Source organism: Ceraceosorus guamensis (genome assembly GCF_003144195.1).
Source record: "Ceraceosorus guamensis strain MCA 4658 unplaced genomic scaffold IE81scaffold_50, whole genome shotgun sequence".
NCBI lineage: Eukaryota > Fungi > Basidiomycota > Exobasidiomycetes > Ceraceosorales > Ceraceosoraceae > Ceraceosorus > Ceraceosorus guamensis.
In genome coordinates, this window is record NW_020290045.1 from 113,662 (window position 1) to 131,657 (window position 17,996).

Genomic DNA, 17,996 nt, shown 5'->3' on the forward strand with positions numbered 1-17,996 from the left:
CAGCAGCGGCGGCCGGGTGTGCGAGCTGCTACACATCACGGTACGGTATATAACAGTCAAAGTCACGAGTCGGCATGCATGCAGCACGCGCGCGATCCAGGATGGCTCGACCGCCCTGCGACCCCCGCGGCGAAAGTTCCGTTCGGAATTGACGTGGATATGAAAGATCACGTGACTTCTTTTCCACGCTCGGTGAGAGAGAGATTCTTGACAGCTCCAAGAAGATTTTGAAAGGTCAAGCAACTTTACTTTAATTCTTGATTCAAGATTCACGATTGATGACGAATCAATTGTAAAGTCAATCCTTGACACTCGTGACTGTTGACCTGTGCTCGACTTACCTGTCGCCGCTGCGAAGGCAGCCGAGTCGTCGGAGCTAGCTTTCAGCCTCGGAACATCTTTCACGATCGAGCAGCAGCTGACCCGCACGAGGCAGCCCCGCCCCTTGCTGAGCGCAGCTATGAGCATGCCTGATCATTGACAGCACTCCGACCGCCATCTCGCATGTGTGTAGAGAAGCCAAGGTACTCACACTCTTTCGAAAAAGAATGCTCAAGATCACGAGCTCGCTACTACTGTACTCTCTCTTCTGAATCAGTATGCTGTGCTGTGGGTACTTACGCGTGCCTGCGAGCGAGCGTGCAGACCCAGCTGCTGTTCCGGCCCGGCTTTCTTTGGCCGCGCGCATCATGCACGCCAGTTGTGCGCGTGCGCCCGTGTGGAGCAAAACCAAAGTCGGGTCAGAATCACGTTGCCACGGCCACTCATGCTGCAGCAGGGGGCAGGCTTATTATACACATTTACATTTATGTGCTGATCTGCGTCGATTTCACGACTCACACGCACGACCGGTGGGACGATGCTGTGACTGTGACTGAAGAACAACGATAGAGTCGGTAGCTGCTGACTGTGCTTTCATACAACACCATACCTACCATCCTGACCGCCACCTTGCTCAATCCTGGGCTGCGCCTACACTCCGCTCCACAGCTGGTGCGAACACGAAGCGATTCACCTGATACCGGCGTGCACCGCTCAACCACGGCGGTGCATACAGCATCTATAGAAAGCACATACTCGCGAGGACTCTGCACACCCTCCCGCCACACGTTGTGAAGGTCTACCAACGCGACCATATCCTGGCGAGGTGCTTCTTCCTACCCACGCTCGGCCACGATGCAGTACGTTGGACGTCTCGTTTCGAGTGTGTACAACTCTGTGCCCTCCATCAATCCCGCAACTCTCAGTGGGGCTATCGACATTATCGTAGTGGAGAGGCAAATCGAGGCAGAAGAGGAAGTGGACGATGATGGGAGCAGTGATGGACCTCTTGGATCTGGCATTGCTGCTGCGGGTCCCTCGAGACCGGCGCAGAAGAAGAGGAGGAAAGTGATGACCACGGAATTGAGCAGGTGAGTCTGACCTGTGTGGGCTTGGGCTTTTGTGCGCATCGAGTTGAGTTTCACCCGCAACACGTACCCTTGTACGCTACGCAGCACTCCTTTCCACGTGAGATTCGGAAAGATGTCGGTGTTGCGGCCTGCGGAGCGCAAAGTCACATTGCACCTCAACAACTCTGCCGATCCCCTCCCATTCGCAATGAAGGTAGGCGAAGCCGGCGAGGCTTTCTTCGTTTTGGAGCTGAACGATGAGGAAGCTCAAGGCGTCATACCAGACGATCTTGTCACATCGCCCATTCTCAGCGCAGCTTCGAGTCCCGATCTGGGCGGAAACGAACTTGATGACGGGGCTGAGAGCGGAGCCGTGGCGCAAAGTCCCATAGAGGCGTTGGATCTAGGTGCTAGTGTCACGATGGAGGCTGAGCCGGTCACCTTGAGTGCTGCCGAGGACGATGCTCAGTCTCAAACAACTACAATTCAGAGCAACGAAACCGCAGATACGGGTATCACCATCCCAAACTCGTCGGGAACATCTACCGCTAGCGCGGAGAACCGTGGTCAAAGTCCTGCGAGGGCTGACGCCTCTGGCGGTCACGGCGTCAACCCTGAAGCGGCAGATGCAAAGGGGACCAGCGACGAGTCGTTGGACTCTGGAAAGGGTGGAAGCGGCAGAGCTGGAGCGCACAGCACGCTAGGCCAGGTAACGAATGCGGCGGCCAAGGCGGGAGGAGCGTTGGGCGCAGCAGGCAAAGCTGTTGTCGCGCCACTCAGTGGCAGTAATGCCAAGTTGGAATCTGTGCGCAAACGTCAGGAGCGCCAGGAGCCCCACGATAGCGCTCCATTAAGCCAAGAGGAGAGCGGTAGCTCTGCAAGCCCGTGGCATACGACGGGCGAACGAAGCGATGGCAAGGAGAAGTTGCAGCAACAAGACGACGATGCGCCACCTGATCCTCCGAGCACTAACGACACCGAGACAGAGAAGCTCGAGCAAGGGCTCAAGAAGAGAGCCGAGGGCCTTGTGCATCAGGTCAAAGCTGCAGCTGACGAGGAGAGCTTTCGAGCACCGTCAGAGACGCCAACTGCAGCAGACGAAAGGGAAGAGGCGTATCCAGCACCATTTGGTGCAATTACTGGAGGGGATGACGATGCGTCTGAGGGCAAAGGACTGAGGACCCGGCCCACGGCGCAACTTGATCATGCTGACTACCTTGGCGGGGAAAGGATGCCCCGCATTAAGACAGGCACCGAAGACGTCGACCTGAGTGCGAGCGGCGTAGACCCTTCTACTCTTAGAACCCAGCTTGAGAAGCAAAAGCAAGGTGATCAGCACGAGGATATCGTCAAAGAAGAAGCTGAAGCAGAGGCGGGCGAAGTCAGAGAAGAAGACATCGCTAACAAGCCACCAGGAAGTCCAAGGCGCAAAGAGGACTTGCAGTACATGCTGGACATGGATGGCTACCACATGACCTCTGACGGCGAGAGCCTCGCGTACTCTGAGGCTCAACGACTCGCGAAAGAGGTTCCTCTGAGCAAGAGACACGGTGGCGCCGGCCGACACAGCGCGGATCTTTTCCATCACGATAGATCACAGAGTACAGAGCTGTTGCGCAAGGCAGTCGCAGAGGGCTCAAGACCTCGCAGTGCCAGCCGTTCTTCGATACCAGATTCGGTCACGAACAGCGATGGTGACAGCACCAGCAATCCTTCCAAGTTGTTTCGACGCGGTTCACACTCTGGCGCTTCAGAGTCGAAAGTACCGGGAGACGCCCAAACCATTTTAGGCTTTCGGAACGAGAGCCCATCTCTTGGAGGTGACTTTGAGGAATCGCTCAACAGCGACCAACTGAGTCTGAGCCGAGACTTGGTGCGGCTAACCAGGATGATGAGATCCAAAGATGATCCTGCGGACGAGGCCCACTTTGACGATCCTGTCCCAAGGTCGGACGCCCGGACGCCAAGGCCTGCCAGAAACAAAGGCCCGAGCAAGACTGTGCGTCGGCACTTCCAGGATACATCGTTGAGTGACACGGAAGCCGACCCGCCACATTGGTCTTCGAATCCAGACTACCGAGCGCACCAACGTGCTACAAGCGCGGACACAGAATTTGGTTCGAAGCCTGAGCGCAGTGCGCCCAATGATCAAGATCGCTTCCAGTCCTCGGAGTACGACTGGGAGTGGGGTCAGATACCAAAGGTGCACGACAGACCTCGGGCGCGCGTGACAAGTCTGGATGCCGAGGATGTGTCGTCCACCTCGCGTGCCCGCGGAATCGATCTCGAAAGAGGGGACCTGGCAGACGACGGTTTTGCTCCCACGGTGGGCAGGCTGACAGCGACCGATGAAGCACCGTACGACTTTTGCTTGGTGCTCAACGATGCCTCACATCGATTTGAGCTGTCACTATGCTACCACGAAGGCTTCGATATCGAGCGACCGACCCATATGGCTGCCACCACTCGCGATCAGCCCCATGTCGACGTAGACGCCGAGCTTTTCGACGAGAATAGGGTCAGCTTCCAGCGATTCATGGACGATCCAGACATTGTCAACGACGAGCGCTTGGTCGTCAGGTACAATGAAAGGTTTATGACCTGGGAGAATGCTTCTGCTGTGCTGGCGACCCTTTCCCTTTGCCGCAAGACAATGTCTGCAGCCCTTCTTGCTGATCAAGCGGCCAGAACGACTGGCACCAGCACAGACGCGCAGGCGCCGCCTCAAGCTGGTGAACGAGCTAGTGTTTGGAGCCGGCTCTGGAATCGCAAGCGCACTACGGCCAGTGCAGCAGATCTGGAAGCAGTCCAAAATGCGAGTGCTGCAAGGGAAGACCAGGCCTCTCTTCAAGGTGGATCGTTACGATTCCCACCTGCTCCCCTCGACCGATCACACACAGACTCCGAACTTGCGAGTGGCCCTGCCGCCGCCAAGCCCTCGGTCGTGGGTAACGGTACAGCTGGTCCTGCCATACCAATGCCATCCCGTGCGCCAAAAGTGATGCACAAAACCTACGCCAAGACTCTGAGACTGACCTCGGATCAGCTCAAATCCCTGAACCTGCGGAAAGGCGCAAACAAGATCACCTTCTCCGTCACCTCGAGCTATTCTGGTGTCGCGACCTGCACAGCACGCATTTTCCTATGGGAGGCTAGCCATCGCATCGTCGTCTCTGACATCGACGGAACCATCACGAAATCTGACGCACTCGGGCACGTCTTCACGATGATTGGGCGCGATTGGACACATGTGGGCGTGGCAAAGCTTTACACGGATATTGCCCGCAATGGCTACCGCATCATGTACCTCACGAGTCGCGCTATTGGGCAAGCTGACGCGACTCGCGACTACCTCCGTGGCATTCGACAAACCAATTATCAGCTACCAGACGGACCAGTAATCATGAGCCCTGATCGGCTCATTGCTTCTCTACACCGCGAAGTGATCCTGCGCAAACCAGAAGTTTTCAAAATGGCTTGCTTGAGAGATATAGCTCGCCTTTTTGGACACGATCCGCGCGCGACTTCGACGGCCGCAAAGGACCTCAAACCCGGGGCGGTCGAGAAGAGTTTTCCGGGTGTCTCGCAAGCGTCTATCGACCTCGCGACTGGAGAAGCGAATGCGGCTGCGAGTAGTCCTTCTGAAGGTGCAGCAACAGCCAGCGATACAACCGCGACCGGAACGTTACAGCAAACCTCGGTAACAGACCAGGGGCCCAACTCGCCTGTCTCGATGTCGCCTTTCTACGCGGGCTTTGGCAACAGGATCACCGATGCGTTGAGCTATCGGAGTGTCAACATTCCCAGCTCTCGCATCTTCACCATCGACTCCAATGGAGAGGTAAAGATGGAGCTGCTCGAGCTTGCAGGATACAAGTCTTCGTGAGTGATGAGAACCGAATTTATAAAGTGACGGAGCGCCCGCTGACCCCTCTTCGACCCCACGCGCCTAGCTACATTCACATGACTGATCTAGTGGACCAAATGTTCCCGCCCATTACAGTCAAGTCGGAGGCAGCTGCGACCAAGCCAGAGTACAATGACTTCAACTTTTGGCGCCCATCTCTGAGCACATTTGAGCTGCCTCCAGACGATGAGCTCATGCCCACGCCACCAGTCTCTCCCGCGCTTTCGGCAAGAAGCGGACGAAGTGTACGCAGCAATGCTAGCTTGAGGAGCGCGACCACAGATACAGTGACTGCGAAGCCTGACGAAGAGCCTCGACGCAGGAGTCGATTCGGTCTGGGCAGTCTGGGACTCAGCAGAAAAGGTAGCGCTCAGACTATTGATGTGCCCGACCAGACCAGCACTAGCTCCGCCAAATCGCAAGCTGCTTTGACGAGCCCTTCTGCGCCGGACCTTACAGCGGCGGCTGCGGACGGTGCACGAATTCCACAACGATCAGAATCGGACCCTGATGCGGCAGCAGCCGCTGCTTATGGCACGAGCCCCACAGGAAGCTCGTACGGATCAGGCGCCAATTCTTCTTGGATAGCCCCGTGGAGGAGACGCAGAGCAGCGTCGCCCGGCGAAACAACTGGAGGAGCGAGCGCCACTTCGCCGCTCGTAGGACCCGTCATCACTGCCGAACCGGATTCGGACGAGGAGAATGTGGCGAGCGATGATGATGATGTCAGCGTCTTTGGCGATGGACAAGACTTGTCATCGAGCAAGCAGAGACGGGACGAGGAAGATGAAGGGGAGGATGATGAGGAAGAAGCAGAGGAGGATGCGGATAGCAACGACGACGAGCCGATCAGCGGTCGCGGTGGTGCCAGAAGACGCGATCGAGCAAGAGGTGGCAGGGATGAAGAGGTCATTGATGATGATCTGCTGGCTGGTGGCGAGATTCGCTTCGATTGGAAGTGAGGCCTCATCCATGAACTCGCACTTCAATTCCATTCACATCTTTGGCCGCGTCAAGATTCTGTTCGTCTGGTTCCCCTTCCATCTGCTGCCCTCCTACCCTTTGTTCTCCTCTACGAGAGTGTTACTTTTGTCATCGCATACACGCCACGTTCAGACTACGTACCCTTGCAGCACTTGAACATATTCGCAAATGAAGGATGGAGGAGGAGAACTTGTCGTGACGACAAGACACAAAAGGGTGCGCTCACCTTCTCGATCCCGCAAAATCAAAGTGACAATGTAGGTTCGAGTGCAGGACAGGTACTAATACATTCGCGCCAAACAAGTCTTGGGCCAAAGACGTGACGGTAGGAGGGGTGAATGAGGCCAAGGGATCTAGGCAAGAGACCAGTCAGCTAGAATAGGAGCAGTAGTGATCACGACCCGTGGATATTCTGACTCGAGATGACGAGCAAATTGTTCATCGGCCAAAAGCCAACCTCCTAGCTATCCTCCTCCTCGCCTCTTCCTTTTCCTTTTCCGTCATCCTTCTCTTTTTGCTCTTCTTTTGATCTCTCCCTTCCTCCTCCTCATCATCGGAAGGCAGCAATGCCAGTGCGCCATCGTCTTGCACGGCGCCAGCCTTTCGCCTGCCATCTTTGACTTTGCTATCGGAGAGGAGGGCGTGCGCGGTGCTGGATGACTTGTCGGCAGAGGAATCTTTGGGTATACGAGGAAGATCCGAAATGGGAGTGGGTGGAGGAGAAGCTTTGAAGTAGGCGTGTTGCATGCACTGATAGCGTGGGTCGATGAGAAGTGGAGAACGAAGGAGGAGGAGCGAGCATATCTTCTCGCGTAAGCTGAGCAATCCAACTGGCATGTGATCTCGGATTCATCACAAATGGGCAGTGGACCTGCAATGAAAGGAGGGACGAAGCCTACGCATACTCACATCGGATGCGCTCAACCTCTCGGTGGGATCGAATTGGAGCAAGCGGGAGAGCAGGTCCAGCGTTTCTGGAGAAGCTGCGCTGAACAGCATGGCGAGATCCTGTTTTGGATGTTGTTCAAAAGGCATAAAGTTTGGCAAGTGCTTTGCTCGCTATCGAAGTCGCAAGAGAGAGAGGGGATTTAGGAGCAGGGTTTACAGCGCGCATATGCCAAAAAAAGGATCTCAGCTCAAGCTAAGCTGCTTTTCTTGTAGCAGATGCCTGATGACTCACCGACCATTCTTTCTCAGTGGGCGTGCCGAGCGCTCGAAGGATGATGCTGAGCTGCTCCAGATCGCTCTCGCCTGCCATATAAGGTACGCGCAAATGCAGCTCTGCAAAGATGCACCCCACGGACCACATGTCCACAGCGGTAGAGTAATGTCTAGCGCCCAACAACAATTCCGGACATCTGTACCATCTGCCAGGGTGAACAAGACACAGGCGCATGGTTAGAGAGACGAATGGATGCGTGTAGCGAAGAATTACCAGAAGGATCGAGGGCAAGCGCTCACCGAGTCACCACTTGATTGCTCATCTTTTGACCCGGCTCGCCGAATCCTCGAGCCAGACCGAAATCTGCGATTTTGAGCTCGCCGCTGGGGGCGATGAGCAGATTGTTGGGCTTGAGATCCTGCATTGCGTTTGCGAAGAGCGATCAAGAGGCGCAAGCGAAGTGCGTAGAAGTCAAAACAAGCACACTGCGCGGCATGGCATGATCGTCTGAAGCCACGGTGCTGCTGGAGACTCACGCGATGCAGACAGCCCATGCGATGACAGTAGTCCAAACCTCTGCACATCATGCCCATCCAGCTCTTTATATCCGCTGGTCTAAACACAATGCCTTGATGCTTGACGATGCATTCCAAATCCGTTTCGAGAAATTCGAGCACCAAATTCAGACTTGGAGTGATGGTTGCGCTACCAGAACTGAACACATCCACCAATCGGATCACGTTCGGATGATGCAGTTCGCGCAGGAATTGAACCTCTCGCAAGGCAGTCATGTCCAACCCGTCGCTGGAATTGACGATTTTGATCTTTTTGATGGCCAATCTTTCTCCGGTGATGGTATCGCGAGCTAGAAAGACGGAGGCGTAGGTCCCTTCGCCTACTTTGGACAGCTTGGTGTAGCGCTGCTTGGCTTCCATCCTTGTCCAAGAGATGCAGACTGAGGCTGAGATATTGGATGCGCTCGAAGCTGCAAGCGAAGCGATGGCAGATTCGATCGGATAGCGCAAAGATGCGAGGGATTGCAAGCCTGGTACGCAGCAAGCGATGAAGAGTTGCAAAGGTGAATGCGAATGGACGACGTTGAAGGTGACGCCCAAAAGGGGCGGATTACGACTCGTTGCTGCTCTCGCAAAGACCACGAGGGAACGCCGTGCTTCGTATTGCGTCAACTCCGTCCTTCGTGGAGTCACGAGCGTCGAGTCAATTCAAGATTGTTTGGCCCTTCGGTTGTGAGTGTCTGGCGCGTGTTGGTACTACTGGTGTGCCCAGTCACGAGTCACGAGTCACGAGTGACGTGGAGCTCAATCACGAATCTGGATAGTGAGAGTGAGATGAATCTTGAACGTAGCTGTCATGAGGAATTTGAATAGATATTTGTCCCTCACGATCCACATTCGTGCTTCGATTCAATCGTGATTCTTGACTCAATCACGAACTCAAATCGTGAACCTGCTGCTGGTGATTCGTGAACAACGTAACGGCGGGCCGCCGCGAGTCGATTTTCTCGTGAGTTCGACTTGAGTCAAGAGTGGAGGCGTGTGTGTGGTCACGTGTCACACCAAAATCGAGAAATTCTTGAATCAAGAATCTGATGAGTCTTGAATTAAGAATCCGTGATTTGAATCTTGAATCAAATCTTGAATGCTTGGTTGGGCGTTTCGTCGCGCTTACCATTCAGATTCGTGATTCTCCTTCACGTAACCCCTTCCCTGCCTTTTCCCTCAGCCTCAGACCCTGTCAAGCAAGCTCTCGATCGTCAAACATCCGGCTCGAGATTTGCATTTAGCGAGACATTGGCCATCATCGTGGAATGTTCATCTGCATCTGGTGCAGCGCGTTGAGAATGACGATTCGAGACTTCTGCGGCACCGGTACAGCTAACGCACGAAGCAGCAGCAGCAGCTCAATTTGCCATGCGCCTCGCCTTCGTGATTTGATCGCTGTGAATGTATTTGACTTGCTGCGGCGTGTGATGGTGGTGCTGTTTTGCAATGCAGGAATGCAAATGGTAAGGGTGATTGTACATGGTGGGCGATATGACGAGACTCAATTTCACCTCTGTCCGGTGCGGGAGGGCGAGCGTTGGGGTGCCACAGTCTACCTGACCTCCAGAGCCTCGCTGGTCTCGTTCGCCTTCAAGACCGCGTCGCACCGCTTGGACAGATCCTTGACCCTCTCCCTTGCCAGATTGATGGCTCGCCTAAGCAGCCTTGGCGAGATCGCTTTTCCACCTGCATGATCTATGGAGCAGATATCTCCTTGAGGCGTAGCGACGATCTGTATCACAGCATCTGCTAATTCTGCCTCCAAAGGATCCGGATCCACAAGCAGAATTTGTCCGTCATCTTCAAGCTGCGCATTTCTTCTTTCTTCATTCTTTCCAGTCGGACCGATCTTGTGGAGCGCTTGGTGAGAAGAGATATCAAAGTAGACCAATGTCACGCTTAGAGGTGCATGATGCAAGGCGAGCGGGATAGGGGCATGCGAAGCGGGATCGTGCAATGTTATCTTCGCCCTGTTTCGACGGATGCTGGCGGATGTGGAGGAGGAGAGTGGGCCTCTGCGACGAAGGATGGATGCTCCTCCTTCGACGCTAACATCTGGTCGACGAAATGAGCGCAAGGACAGAAGACTGCTCAGCACCGCTGCGTCTACAGAAGCGGACAGCCCTGCCCAGGAGAGAAGGTGCACAAAGAGCGTGATGGACCAGACCTGGTACGCCGATGCAGGCAGTGGGGATCGGTAAGTGTATGCGCTATTGGGAGCGGACAACGGCTTCGAGTGCAGGTCTTGAAGGGACTCTCGAATGCTCACCTTTTGACCAGCTACGACGCACAGAGCTTCTCGATCCACCACCTGACACCTCCTCACAGCTCTCTCCACAGCTCTCTCAAACTTCAACTCTTCATCTCCCGTTCTATTCCGCTCGAACTGAACACCGGCGATAGACCCCACTTCTATCTTGCAATCCAATGTCCCTTCATAAGGTCTTTCTGATCTAGGTTCGGTCAGCTCTGCTACGATGTGCGTTATGACTTTGGATGTGCCGATAGAGACGCTGCATGTGCCTGGTGAGGAGCCGAGAGAGAGGGAGAGGGGTAGAGTGGAATGAAACGATCGCCGACCGTCTGGACGCAGATTGGAACGCAAGGCGCTGAAGAGGAAAGAAGTAGCCGTGCTGGACGCTTCCAGCGGTACGTTGGGCGCCATTCCTGCGGGATATGCTTTTGGAGGATGGAGTGCCTGACGGGCGGATCGATAGCTGGCTGCTGCAGGGGTGCGAGCGTGTGCGATTGGGCGCAGCGGATGTATGCTTCCTGTACTTGAGACTGTTCTTGAGTATGAGAGTCCTGAGTGCTGAGGGTGAGATACAAAAGCGCTGGCTCGAGGTGATCTCTCCATAATCGTGGAATTTGGATGTGATCTCTTTTTAGAATCACGAATTCATCTAGATTTTCTATCAAGTACGCTAAGGCGTGAAACCTCAGTCACGTGCATACCGCTTCCCAAAATTTTGGAAGGAGCAACCCAGCAGCAGCAGCAGCACGAAGGAAGAAATTATTTGACCGCGCGGCTGAACGACTCTCCTGAATTGAACTCACACGCAGCGTGCAGCGATCACTTCCAAGCTTCGATGTCGCCTCTCGCTTCCTCTCTCTTCTACATCGCTTCTATCAGTCGCCCTCTCGCCTAATACATTCGTTCGAGCCCATCATGAGTCTCAAACGCCCTCACGATAGCGCAGAGTCGAGCAAGAAGAAGTCGCGCTCAAGCGCGCATGGACTCGCGAGCAGGGACAAGGGTCAGACCTCCTACCAACGACCAGCGGTTACACCCGCCCCCGCTCGAGCACCAGAGGCCGACTTTCCTCGCGGAGGAGGTAGCGGCTTGACTCCTTTGGAACATGCTCAGGCACTGCGAGAAGGTCGAGCTGAAAGAGCAGCAGCCGCGGATCTGTTCACCGAGAACAGCAAGAAGAAGAAGAGCAGCAGCAGCAGCAGCAGCGCCTCGAGCGCTGCCAACGCTAATGGAGTGACTCGAGGAAAGAAGCAGGGAGAGTCGGATGAGGCTGCAAAGGCGAGAAGGCGGAAGGAGTGGAGAGAAATGCGAAATGCGAAAAAGAAAAAGAGTTTGGTGTTGGATCACACGAGGCCAGGCGTTGCTGCAGACGCTGATGAGGAGGACCGCACCAGGGTGGAGCATCTCAATTACAAGGTGAGCTGAGAGCGCAGACCAGTGCGCCTGAGGAGACGAGGACATGTCCAACCAAACTTCTGCCTCATCCTGTTCCCCGCCCTTGTAGCGACTCTCACCGGGCTCTAGAATGCTCTGCACTGTGCTTGCTGTTCACCCTCTTGCTCTAGTCGTCTCGCTGCCCAACCAGCTTCTTGGGCACATTCCTCTCACCAACATCTCTTCCATCCTTAACGAGCGTCTCAAGGCGGGAGCTGAGGAGAGCGATGATGAGGAGAGCGACGAGGAAAAAGATAGCGAAGACGAAGACGCGCCACTTCAGCGCTTGCATTCGGATAGCGAGGACACATCAGACGATGGTAGCGCTGAAGGCGCGACGAGTGCAAGTAACGGGTTGCCCGAGCTTCGTGATCTCTACAAGGTTGGTGACTGGCTCAGGGTGTACGTGGTAGCTATCAAGAACGCAGGTGCAAAGTCATTAGGAAGAGAAGGACAAGAGTACCAACGCGATGCGGGGCGTGTAGAGCTCAGTCTAGATCCCGCTCTCCTCAATGATGGCATCACACCGCAAGAGGTGCTGCCGAGCGCAGTGCTCTCCATCGCTCTCAAGACCAAGGAAGACCACGGATGGACTCTGGACTCTGGTATTGCGAATCTAACCGGCTTTGCTGCGATTTCGGATGTGCCCGCTAGTGCCGAGGTGGGCCAGGTCTTCACCGCTAGCGTCAAAGAGTTTCAGAAGGGCTCAAGAGTCTTCACCGCTAGTTGCCATCTGAAAGAAGTCGGAAAGGCAATGCTAGGCGCCGAAACGGCCCCTTCGCTCTCCATGCTCAGCCCCGGCATGCTCGTCTCGGCTCTCGTTACCCATGTGGATGATGATGGTCTGTCCGCCAAGCTGTGGGGATTGTTCAACGCTTCTATAGATGCTGCTCATCTACCGCTTCCACCCAACAAGACGATGGAGCAGGCATATAAGATCGGCTCCAAAATCAGGGCTAGGGTACTTTGGGATCTGGGACCCAACGCTGTGGGACAAGATCCGGCAGACGATCAAGACTCTGCCGAAAAGCAGGGCGGAAGAAAGTTGGCGCTCAGTCGCGCGCCGCACGTGCTTGAGCTCAATTCCCCACCCGGCTTGGAAGGATATCCGATCGGTACGAAACTTTCGGTAAAGGTCGCGCATGTGGACAAGGAGTGGGGATTGTCGTGCGAGATTGTCGATGGTGGCAAGAACGCACCCAAGACCTTTGTGCACATCAGTCGAGTTTCCGACGACCATGTCGTTGGTTTGTCTGCATCTTCTGGACGCTGGAAGGAGGGGAGCCTGCACGAAGCTAGAGTGATCGGCCACGCGCCCACAGACGGCAGATTGTTGCTCTCTTTGCAAGCGAGCGTGCTCAAATATACCTTTATGCGCGTATCCGAGCTCGCTGTTGGCTCAGTGCACAAGGCTGCGGTGGCTAGCATAGGACCAGGAGGCAATGCCATCTTCTTGGATCTGGGAGGCACCACGCACGGAGTTGTCTTCCCTCTGCATTTCGCTGATGTGCCTCTTCGCAAACCGGAGAAAAAGTACAAGGCGGGCGCGGTCGTAAAGACTAGGATCATTGGCGTGGATCCTACTCGCAACCGCATCAGCTGCACGCTCAAGAAGAGCTTGGTCTCGTCGGACCTGCCTATGATCGCCGCGCTGCAAGATGCTAGGGTAGGTGTCGTCACTGTAGGAACGGTCTCGAGGTTCTTGGAACCAAGGGCCAGTACGAGCAGTGCTGCTGGCAATCCAACCGCTCTGCTAGTCGACCTCCTGGGCGGGCTTAGAGCGCTGGTGCCTGGTGCTGAAGCCAATGACGGAACGAGCTTGAACAGCTCGGGCACGTCGCTCAGATCTACCTACTTTGAAGGCAAAGTGGTCAGACTCAGATTGACGCAGGTTGACTACTCTACCGGACGAATCACTGCTTCTATCCGACAGGCGTCTCCCAGCTACTTGGCTAGACTCGATGTGGACGCCGTGTCGCTTGGCGACAAGGTCCAAGCGCGCACGGCAGCTGTTCATACGGACGTCGTCGTACTCGAATTGCTACCTTCGCGCACGAGAGCGCTCTTGAGCTTGCAAGCTCTTGCGCAAGAGCGCTCCAAGGACGTGGAACAAGTCAGATCAGAACTGCAAGAAGGTGAAATTATTTCTGATCTGGTCGTGGTGGACAAGAACAAGGACAAAGGTCTCGTTATCCTCGGCAACTCTTCCGCCAGACCCAAGTCGTCCTCTTCCGGTGTCCGGGAAGGCTCAATCGTCAGCGGGATGGTCGTCACCAGGGGAAGGGAGCCTAACGTCGCTTCAATACTTCTACCGAGCGATGTGATGGGCAGTCTGCACGCTACCGACTGCCAAGACGACTTTCAAGAGGATCCGCTCCCGAAACACAAAACAAAAGTGGATGTGGTGGTGCTGGGACTGAGAGGCAAGGACAAGAAGCGTGCCATCGTGTCCATGCGACCGTCAGAGCTGGCCAAAGCTCGTGCGTCAAATACCGCAGATGCCAGCTCTGCACGTGATCTTGCCTCGGAAAGCTTGGCGTCCATCAAGGAGGGAGATCAACGAAAAGCATACGTCAAGGCTATCGCTAATTCTGGCCTGTTCGTCGAGCTGGCCAGAAATGTTACGGCGAGAGTGTTGATCTCGGAACTCTTCGATGAATACGTGCAGGAGTGGAAGGCTAGATTCAAAGTAGGCCAACTGGTATCTGGCACGGTGACTAGGTGAGCGTTCAGCGGGGGAACTGCAACAGGTCGATTGGTCTGACTGCCCTTTCCCTCTTTTCCCCCTTTGCCTTGGAATGAACAGTATCGACCCCGAGACGCATAGAATGGAATTCTCCCTCAAGTCGGAACCGGGCAGCAGTACAAAGAGCAGAAAGGATGCCGCGGCTCGCAAGGAAGCGCAGTCTGTCGAGAAGCTCAGCTTGCAGGACCTGGAGGTGGGACAGAAAGTGGACGGCTTTATTCGAGCGGTAGCCGAATTCGGCGTTTTTGTGCAGATTGAAGGGACGCGCATCAGTGGGCTTGCGCACAAGACCGAGGTGAGTTTTGACCCCTGGCTGGCAAGGAACTTGTTGCCTGTCGCGTCGCGTCGCGAGATGTGCAGGCTGATGCACCGTTTTCGACAATGGCGATCGTTTCTTAGTTGTCCGATAACAAGGCGGCAGACGCTCTCAAGGCTTTTAGCGTCGGGGACAAGGTCCGCGCAGTCGTGCTCAAGATCGATTTGCCCAAGTCGCGCATCTCTTTTAGCCTCAAACCTAGCTACTTTGACCAGGCAGACTACGAAGAAGAAGAAGAAGAGCAGGAGGAGGGCGACTCTGAGGATGAACAAGAGGCTGAGAGCGATTCGAGTGATGTCGAGATGGACGGGGAAGCGTTCTTGGCCAAGCTGCAAGCTGAGGACGACTCGGATGAGGATGAGCGCCTTGAGCTGCACGTGAATCAAGAGGACGACGAAGAGAGCAGCGGAGATGCGTCAGATGGCGACGAGAGCGACGATGATGAAAATGACGACAGCGAGGAGGAGGAGATTGGTCCGGGGGCCGTCGGCGGTCAGACGATGGTGGATGATGATGGAGAAGAATCCTTCTCCGCTTCCGACGTGGACTCTGCTGCCAAGTCCATGCAAGCAAAGCGCATCGTGCCAGCCCTAGAGCTTGCTGGAGGCTTCAGCTGGTCAGTGCCACAAGAAGGTGCCCAGCTGCCTGAGCAGCCCATTTCTGGTTCTGAAGACAGCGATCAGGATAGCGAGGACGACGAAGGCGAATCTGCCGAGGATGATGCGGCAGCAAACGGCACCAAGGAAAAAGGCCAGCCAAAGAAGAAGAAGAAGAAGGGCAAGAAGGCTGATGCTGGGCAAGAAGACTTGACTGCTGATCTTGCGACCAAGCAGCCAGAGTCGACTGCCGATTTTGAACGAATGCTTTTGGGCTCGCCGCACTCCTCTTATCTCTGGATACAGTTCATGTCTTTCCAACTGCAACTGTCCGACGTGGAGAAGGCGCGGGAGATAGCACGACGCGGCCTAAAGGTCATTTCTTTCAGAGAAGAGCACGAAAGGCTCAACGTATGGATCGCCCTTCTTAATCTGGAGAACGCGTATGGAACGAGCGAGACATTGGACACGGTGTTCAAGCAGGCTGCTCAGGCGTGCGACGCCAAGACCATTCATCTGCGATTGGCCGCAATCTTGGAACATAGCGAGAAGCACGAGCAGGCGGAAGAGCTTTGGCGCAGGACTGCCAAAAAGTTTGGCTTTAGCTCTAAGGTCTGGGTAGGCTGGGTGCAATTCTACCTCAGAAGGGGACGCGTCGATGATGCTCGCGGCTTGATACCTCGAAGTATGCAAGCTCTGGAGAAGCGGAAACGTGAGTTGGGATGATGATGCAGCGCGAAGAACATCCCATGAGGAATCGCTGAAATGCTATTGCCGTCTGCAGATGTAAAGACGATCCAGGCGATCGCGATGTCGTATTACAAGCTTGGCGAGCCTGAACAGGCTCGAACCATCTTCGAAGGTCTGGTCGATAGCTATCCTAAGCGTCTGGATCTGTGGCTGGTATACATTGATCAGGAGGCCAAGCTGGATCAGACATCTACCGTTCGGTAAGTGGGCGGTCCAGGCTGCATTGGCTCGCTCGAGCCAGATCGTGTCACTAAACGGACGTTCTACACCTTTGCGCTCAGGTCGCTCTTTGAGAGAGTGCTGGCTTTGAGACAAAGCTCAAAGAAGGCGAAATCTGTTCTGAAGAAATGGCTCGCCTGGGAACAATCGATCGGGAGCGCCAAGGGAGAACAGGCTGTTCTCAAGCGCGCTCGCGAATGGGCCCAGCAGCTGCAGAGCAAACGTCAAGTCGCAGGCGAAGCGGACGCAGATCAGATGAACGTCGATGATGATGCGGAGAGCATGGGACAGTGAAAGAGCTTCTTCGGTCTGGATTATACTGGTCTGCATGACGTACACTATGCCCAGCGTTGCGTGCAATATGATTCGAGTCACCTTGCCCGCCTGCCTGATCTGAAGCGGGCCCCATCTTTGAGGCTGCCCATCGTGGGATGGTACGAAACGCCATCTTTCCTCTGAGCTGCTGTCTGGCTCAAGTCACTGTGGTGGATTGTGAGGCAACGACAAGAGCATTGCTGTAGGCAGGCAGGCAGGTGACCATGACCGGATTGTGTTGGCGACAGCCCCTGAATAAGTTGACTTTGGATTAAGAAACAGGACAGGCTTCCTATACGTTCTGCGCCTCTTTGCTGACTGCGAGTCAGTCCACTTTTCTTTCATCAACACTGTGACTGTGCTCTTCGGCCCGCGATTCGACGTTTTTGTCGCCATGAATGCGCATGCTTGCGTGATTTGCGCTTTTTGGCCTGACTCGACTTTGGAAGGGGGAATGTGCGCTGAATGGACTCGTTTGCAGCCGTCTGGCTGATGTGCCCTGGGGGGGGGGCAGGCATTGATAACAATTCAGGCACCATTCGGATGGGGATGGCCCGCGAGGGTAAGAACTCTTAGGAGAAGGCTGCAGGAACAAGGGCTGGGCGATAGCGCCTTCATATGATGCCTTCATTGCACATTGGCCGCCGATGTGGGTCGTGTTGATGACAAACAGAGGGGACGTCGGCGATCAGCTCGCGATTCCACGATTCCACAATCACAATTTTGAATCTCCATGTTTTGATGGGCGCGCGCCGTGCGCCTCGCGCCGGACGGCGGGCGCTACGCCATCCCTTTACCTGTAGGTACACCCAAATTTGGTGGGAGCTTCTGCGCAAGTGAGCCAGCTGACTGCACCGCGTACTGCGCTATGTACTGTACCATATACCTACCGTAGCGTTGGCGCGTGCGTGGCAGGAAGCATGCAATCTGCTGCCACACAGTGGTGAGGATAGGGTGCGGCCATCGGCACCTTCCACGCGACATTGCGCTGCTGACTCTTCAGAGGTGGTTAAAAGTCTGCTCCACGCAGGCACCGCGGCCCTCAATAAAGACATAGAAGCGTCAAGGCAGGATTCGTGATTGTGACGCTACTTCCACATCCAACTCCTCTCGCGATGAGGTGCGATGATGTGCTTCGAACTTTGCAAGCGTGAATGGTGTCAAGTCGCATTTGACTTTTGTAATCCCGATTGGCGAATCGCTGCCTGGTGATATCCGCGTTGATGGGCAGATCAGCAGAGATGTTTTGCAAGTGCGAATACAAATCCGAGTAGAGGAGATTAAAAAAGCGATCCGTCCCGTGGCGCTTGCATGCATGCACCGATGGCCTGAAACGCGCACTTTGCATGCAGACAGTCA

The 17,996-nt window shown here is 55.1% G+C and overlaps 5 protein-coding genes across 5 annotated transcripts; 2 read left to right on the forward strand and 3 right to left on the reverse strand.

The window, feature by feature from the left end:
• Window positions 1-839: 839 nt before the first annotated feature.
• IE81DRAFT_304280 (LNS2-domain-containing protein) lies at window positions 840-6,604 on the forward strand. The gene is made up of 3 exons (XM_025512294.1): window positions 840-1,412; window positions 1,497-5,273; window positions 5,345-6,604. Exons 1-3 carry the CDS (start codon window positions 1,177-1,179, stop codon window positions 6,258-6,260), a joined length of 4,929 nt encoding a protein of 1,642 aa, XP_025368228.1. The 5' UTR covers window positions 840-1,176; the 3' UTR covers window positions 6,261-6,604.
• Window positions 6,580-8,573, reverse strand: IE81DRAFT_196356 (Pkinase-domain-containing protein). Its single transcript, XM_025510833.1, has 5 exons — window positions 7,981-8,573; window positions 7,744-7,862; window positions 7,463-7,649; window positions 7,192-7,341; window positions 6,580-7,086 (listed from the first exon to the last, which is right to left on the reverse strand). The coding sequence occupies exons 1-5, from the start codon at window positions 8,377-8,379 to the stop codon at window positions 6,721-6,723; spliced, it is 1,221 nt and encodes a 406-aa protein (XP_025368229.1). The 5' UTR covers window positions 8,380-8,573; the 3' UTR covers window positions 6,580-6,720.
• A 690-nt stretch (window positions 8,574-9,263) lies between these two features.
• On the reverse strand, window positions 9,264-10,820 carry IE81DRAFT_315781 (hypothetical protein). Its single transcript, XM_025512540.1, has 2 exons — window positions 10,277-10,820; window positions 9,264-10,174 (listed from the first exon to the last, which is right to left on the reverse strand). The coding sequence occupies exons 1-2, from the start codon at window positions 10,670-10,672 to the stop codon at window positions 9,560-9,562; spliced, it is 1,011 nt and encodes a 336-aa protein (XP_025368230.1). The 5' UTR covers window positions 10,673-10,820; the 3' UTR covers window positions 9,264-9,559.
• A 256-nt stretch (window positions 10,821-11,076) lies between these two features.
• Window positions 11,077-16,699, forward strand: IE81DRAFT_337927 (hypothetical protein). The gene is made up of 6 exons (XM_025515520.1): window positions 11,077-11,677; window positions 11,766-14,416; window positions 14,502-14,736; window positions 14,841-16,065; window positions 16,138-16,303; window positions 16,385-16,699. Exons 1-6 carry the CDS (start codon window positions 11,177-11,179, stop codon window positions 16,614-16,616), a joined length of 5,010 nt encoding a protein of 1,669 aa, XP_025368231.1. The 5' UTR covers window positions 11,077-11,176; the 3' UTR covers window positions 16,617-16,699.
• A 311-nt stretch (window positions 16,700-17,010) lies between these two features.
• IE81DRAFT_196426 (hypothetical protein) lies at window positions 17,011-17,778 on the reverse strand. Its single transcript, XM_025510836.1, has 2 exons — window positions 17,528-17,778; window positions 17,011-17,434 (listed from the first exon to the last, which is right to left on the reverse strand). The coding sequence occupies exons 1-2, from the start codon at window positions 17,690-17,692 to the stop codon at window positions 17,252-17,254; spliced, it is 348 nt and encodes a 115-aa protein (XP_025368232.1). The 5' UTR covers window positions 17,693-17,778; the 3' UTR covers window positions 17,011-17,251.
• Window positions 17,779-17,996: the final 218 nt, after the last annotated feature.

Coding starts and splice junctions, on each gene's coding strand:
- IE81DRAFT_304280 (XM_025512294.1), top strand. CDS start 1,177: ATGCAGTACGTTGGACGTCTCGTTTCGAGTGTGTACAACTCTGTGCCC. Junction 1,413..1,496: donor ATGACCACGGAATTGAGCAG/GTGAGTCTGACC, acceptor TACGCTACGCAG/CACTCCTTTCCACGTGAGAT. Junction 5,274..5,344: donor CTTGCAGGATACAAGTCTTC/GTGAGTGATGAG, acceptor CCACGCGCCTAG/CTACATTCACATGACTGATC.
- IE81DRAFT_196356 (XM_025510833.1), bottom strand. CDS start 8,379: ATGGAAGCCAAGCAGCGCTACACCAAGCTGTCCAAAGTAGGCGAAGGG. Junction 7,863..7,980: donor GCATGGGCTGTCTGCATCGC/GTGAGTCTCCAG, acceptor AACGCAATGCAG/GATCTCAAGCCCAACAATCT. Junction 7,342..7,462: donor CCACTGAGAAAGAATGGTCG/GTGAGTCATCAG, acceptor CGACTTCGATAG/CGAGCAAAGCACTTGCCAAA.
- IE81DRAFT_315781 (XM_025512540.1), bottom strand. CDS start 10,672: ATGGCGCCCAACGTACCGCTGGAAGCGTCCAGCACGGCTACTTCTTTC. Junction 10,175..10,276: donor GCGTCGTAGCTGGTCAAAAG/GTGAGCATTCGA, acceptor TCGGCGTACCAG/GTCTGGTCCATCACGCTCTT.
- IE81DRAFT_337927 (XM_025515520.1), top strand. CDS start 11,177: ATGAGTCTCAAACGCCCTCACGATAGCGCAGAGTCGAGCAAGAAGAAG. Junction 16,066..16,137: donor AGCTCTGGAGAAGCGGAAAC/GTGAGTTGGGAT, acceptor TGCCGTCTGCAG/ATGTAAAGACGATCCAGGCG. Junction 16,304..16,384: donor GATCAGACATCTACCGTTCG/GTAAGTGGGCGG, acceptor CTTTGCGCTCAG/GTCGCTCTTTGAGAGAGTGC.
- IE81DRAFT_196426 (XM_025510836.1), bottom strand. CDS start 17,692: ATGTCTTTATTGAGGGCCGCGGTGCCTGCGTGGAGCAGACTTTTAACC. Junction 17,435..17,527: donor ACGCACGCGCCAACGCTACG/GTAGGTATATGG, acceptor GTGTACCTACAG/GTAAAGGGATGGCGTAGCGC.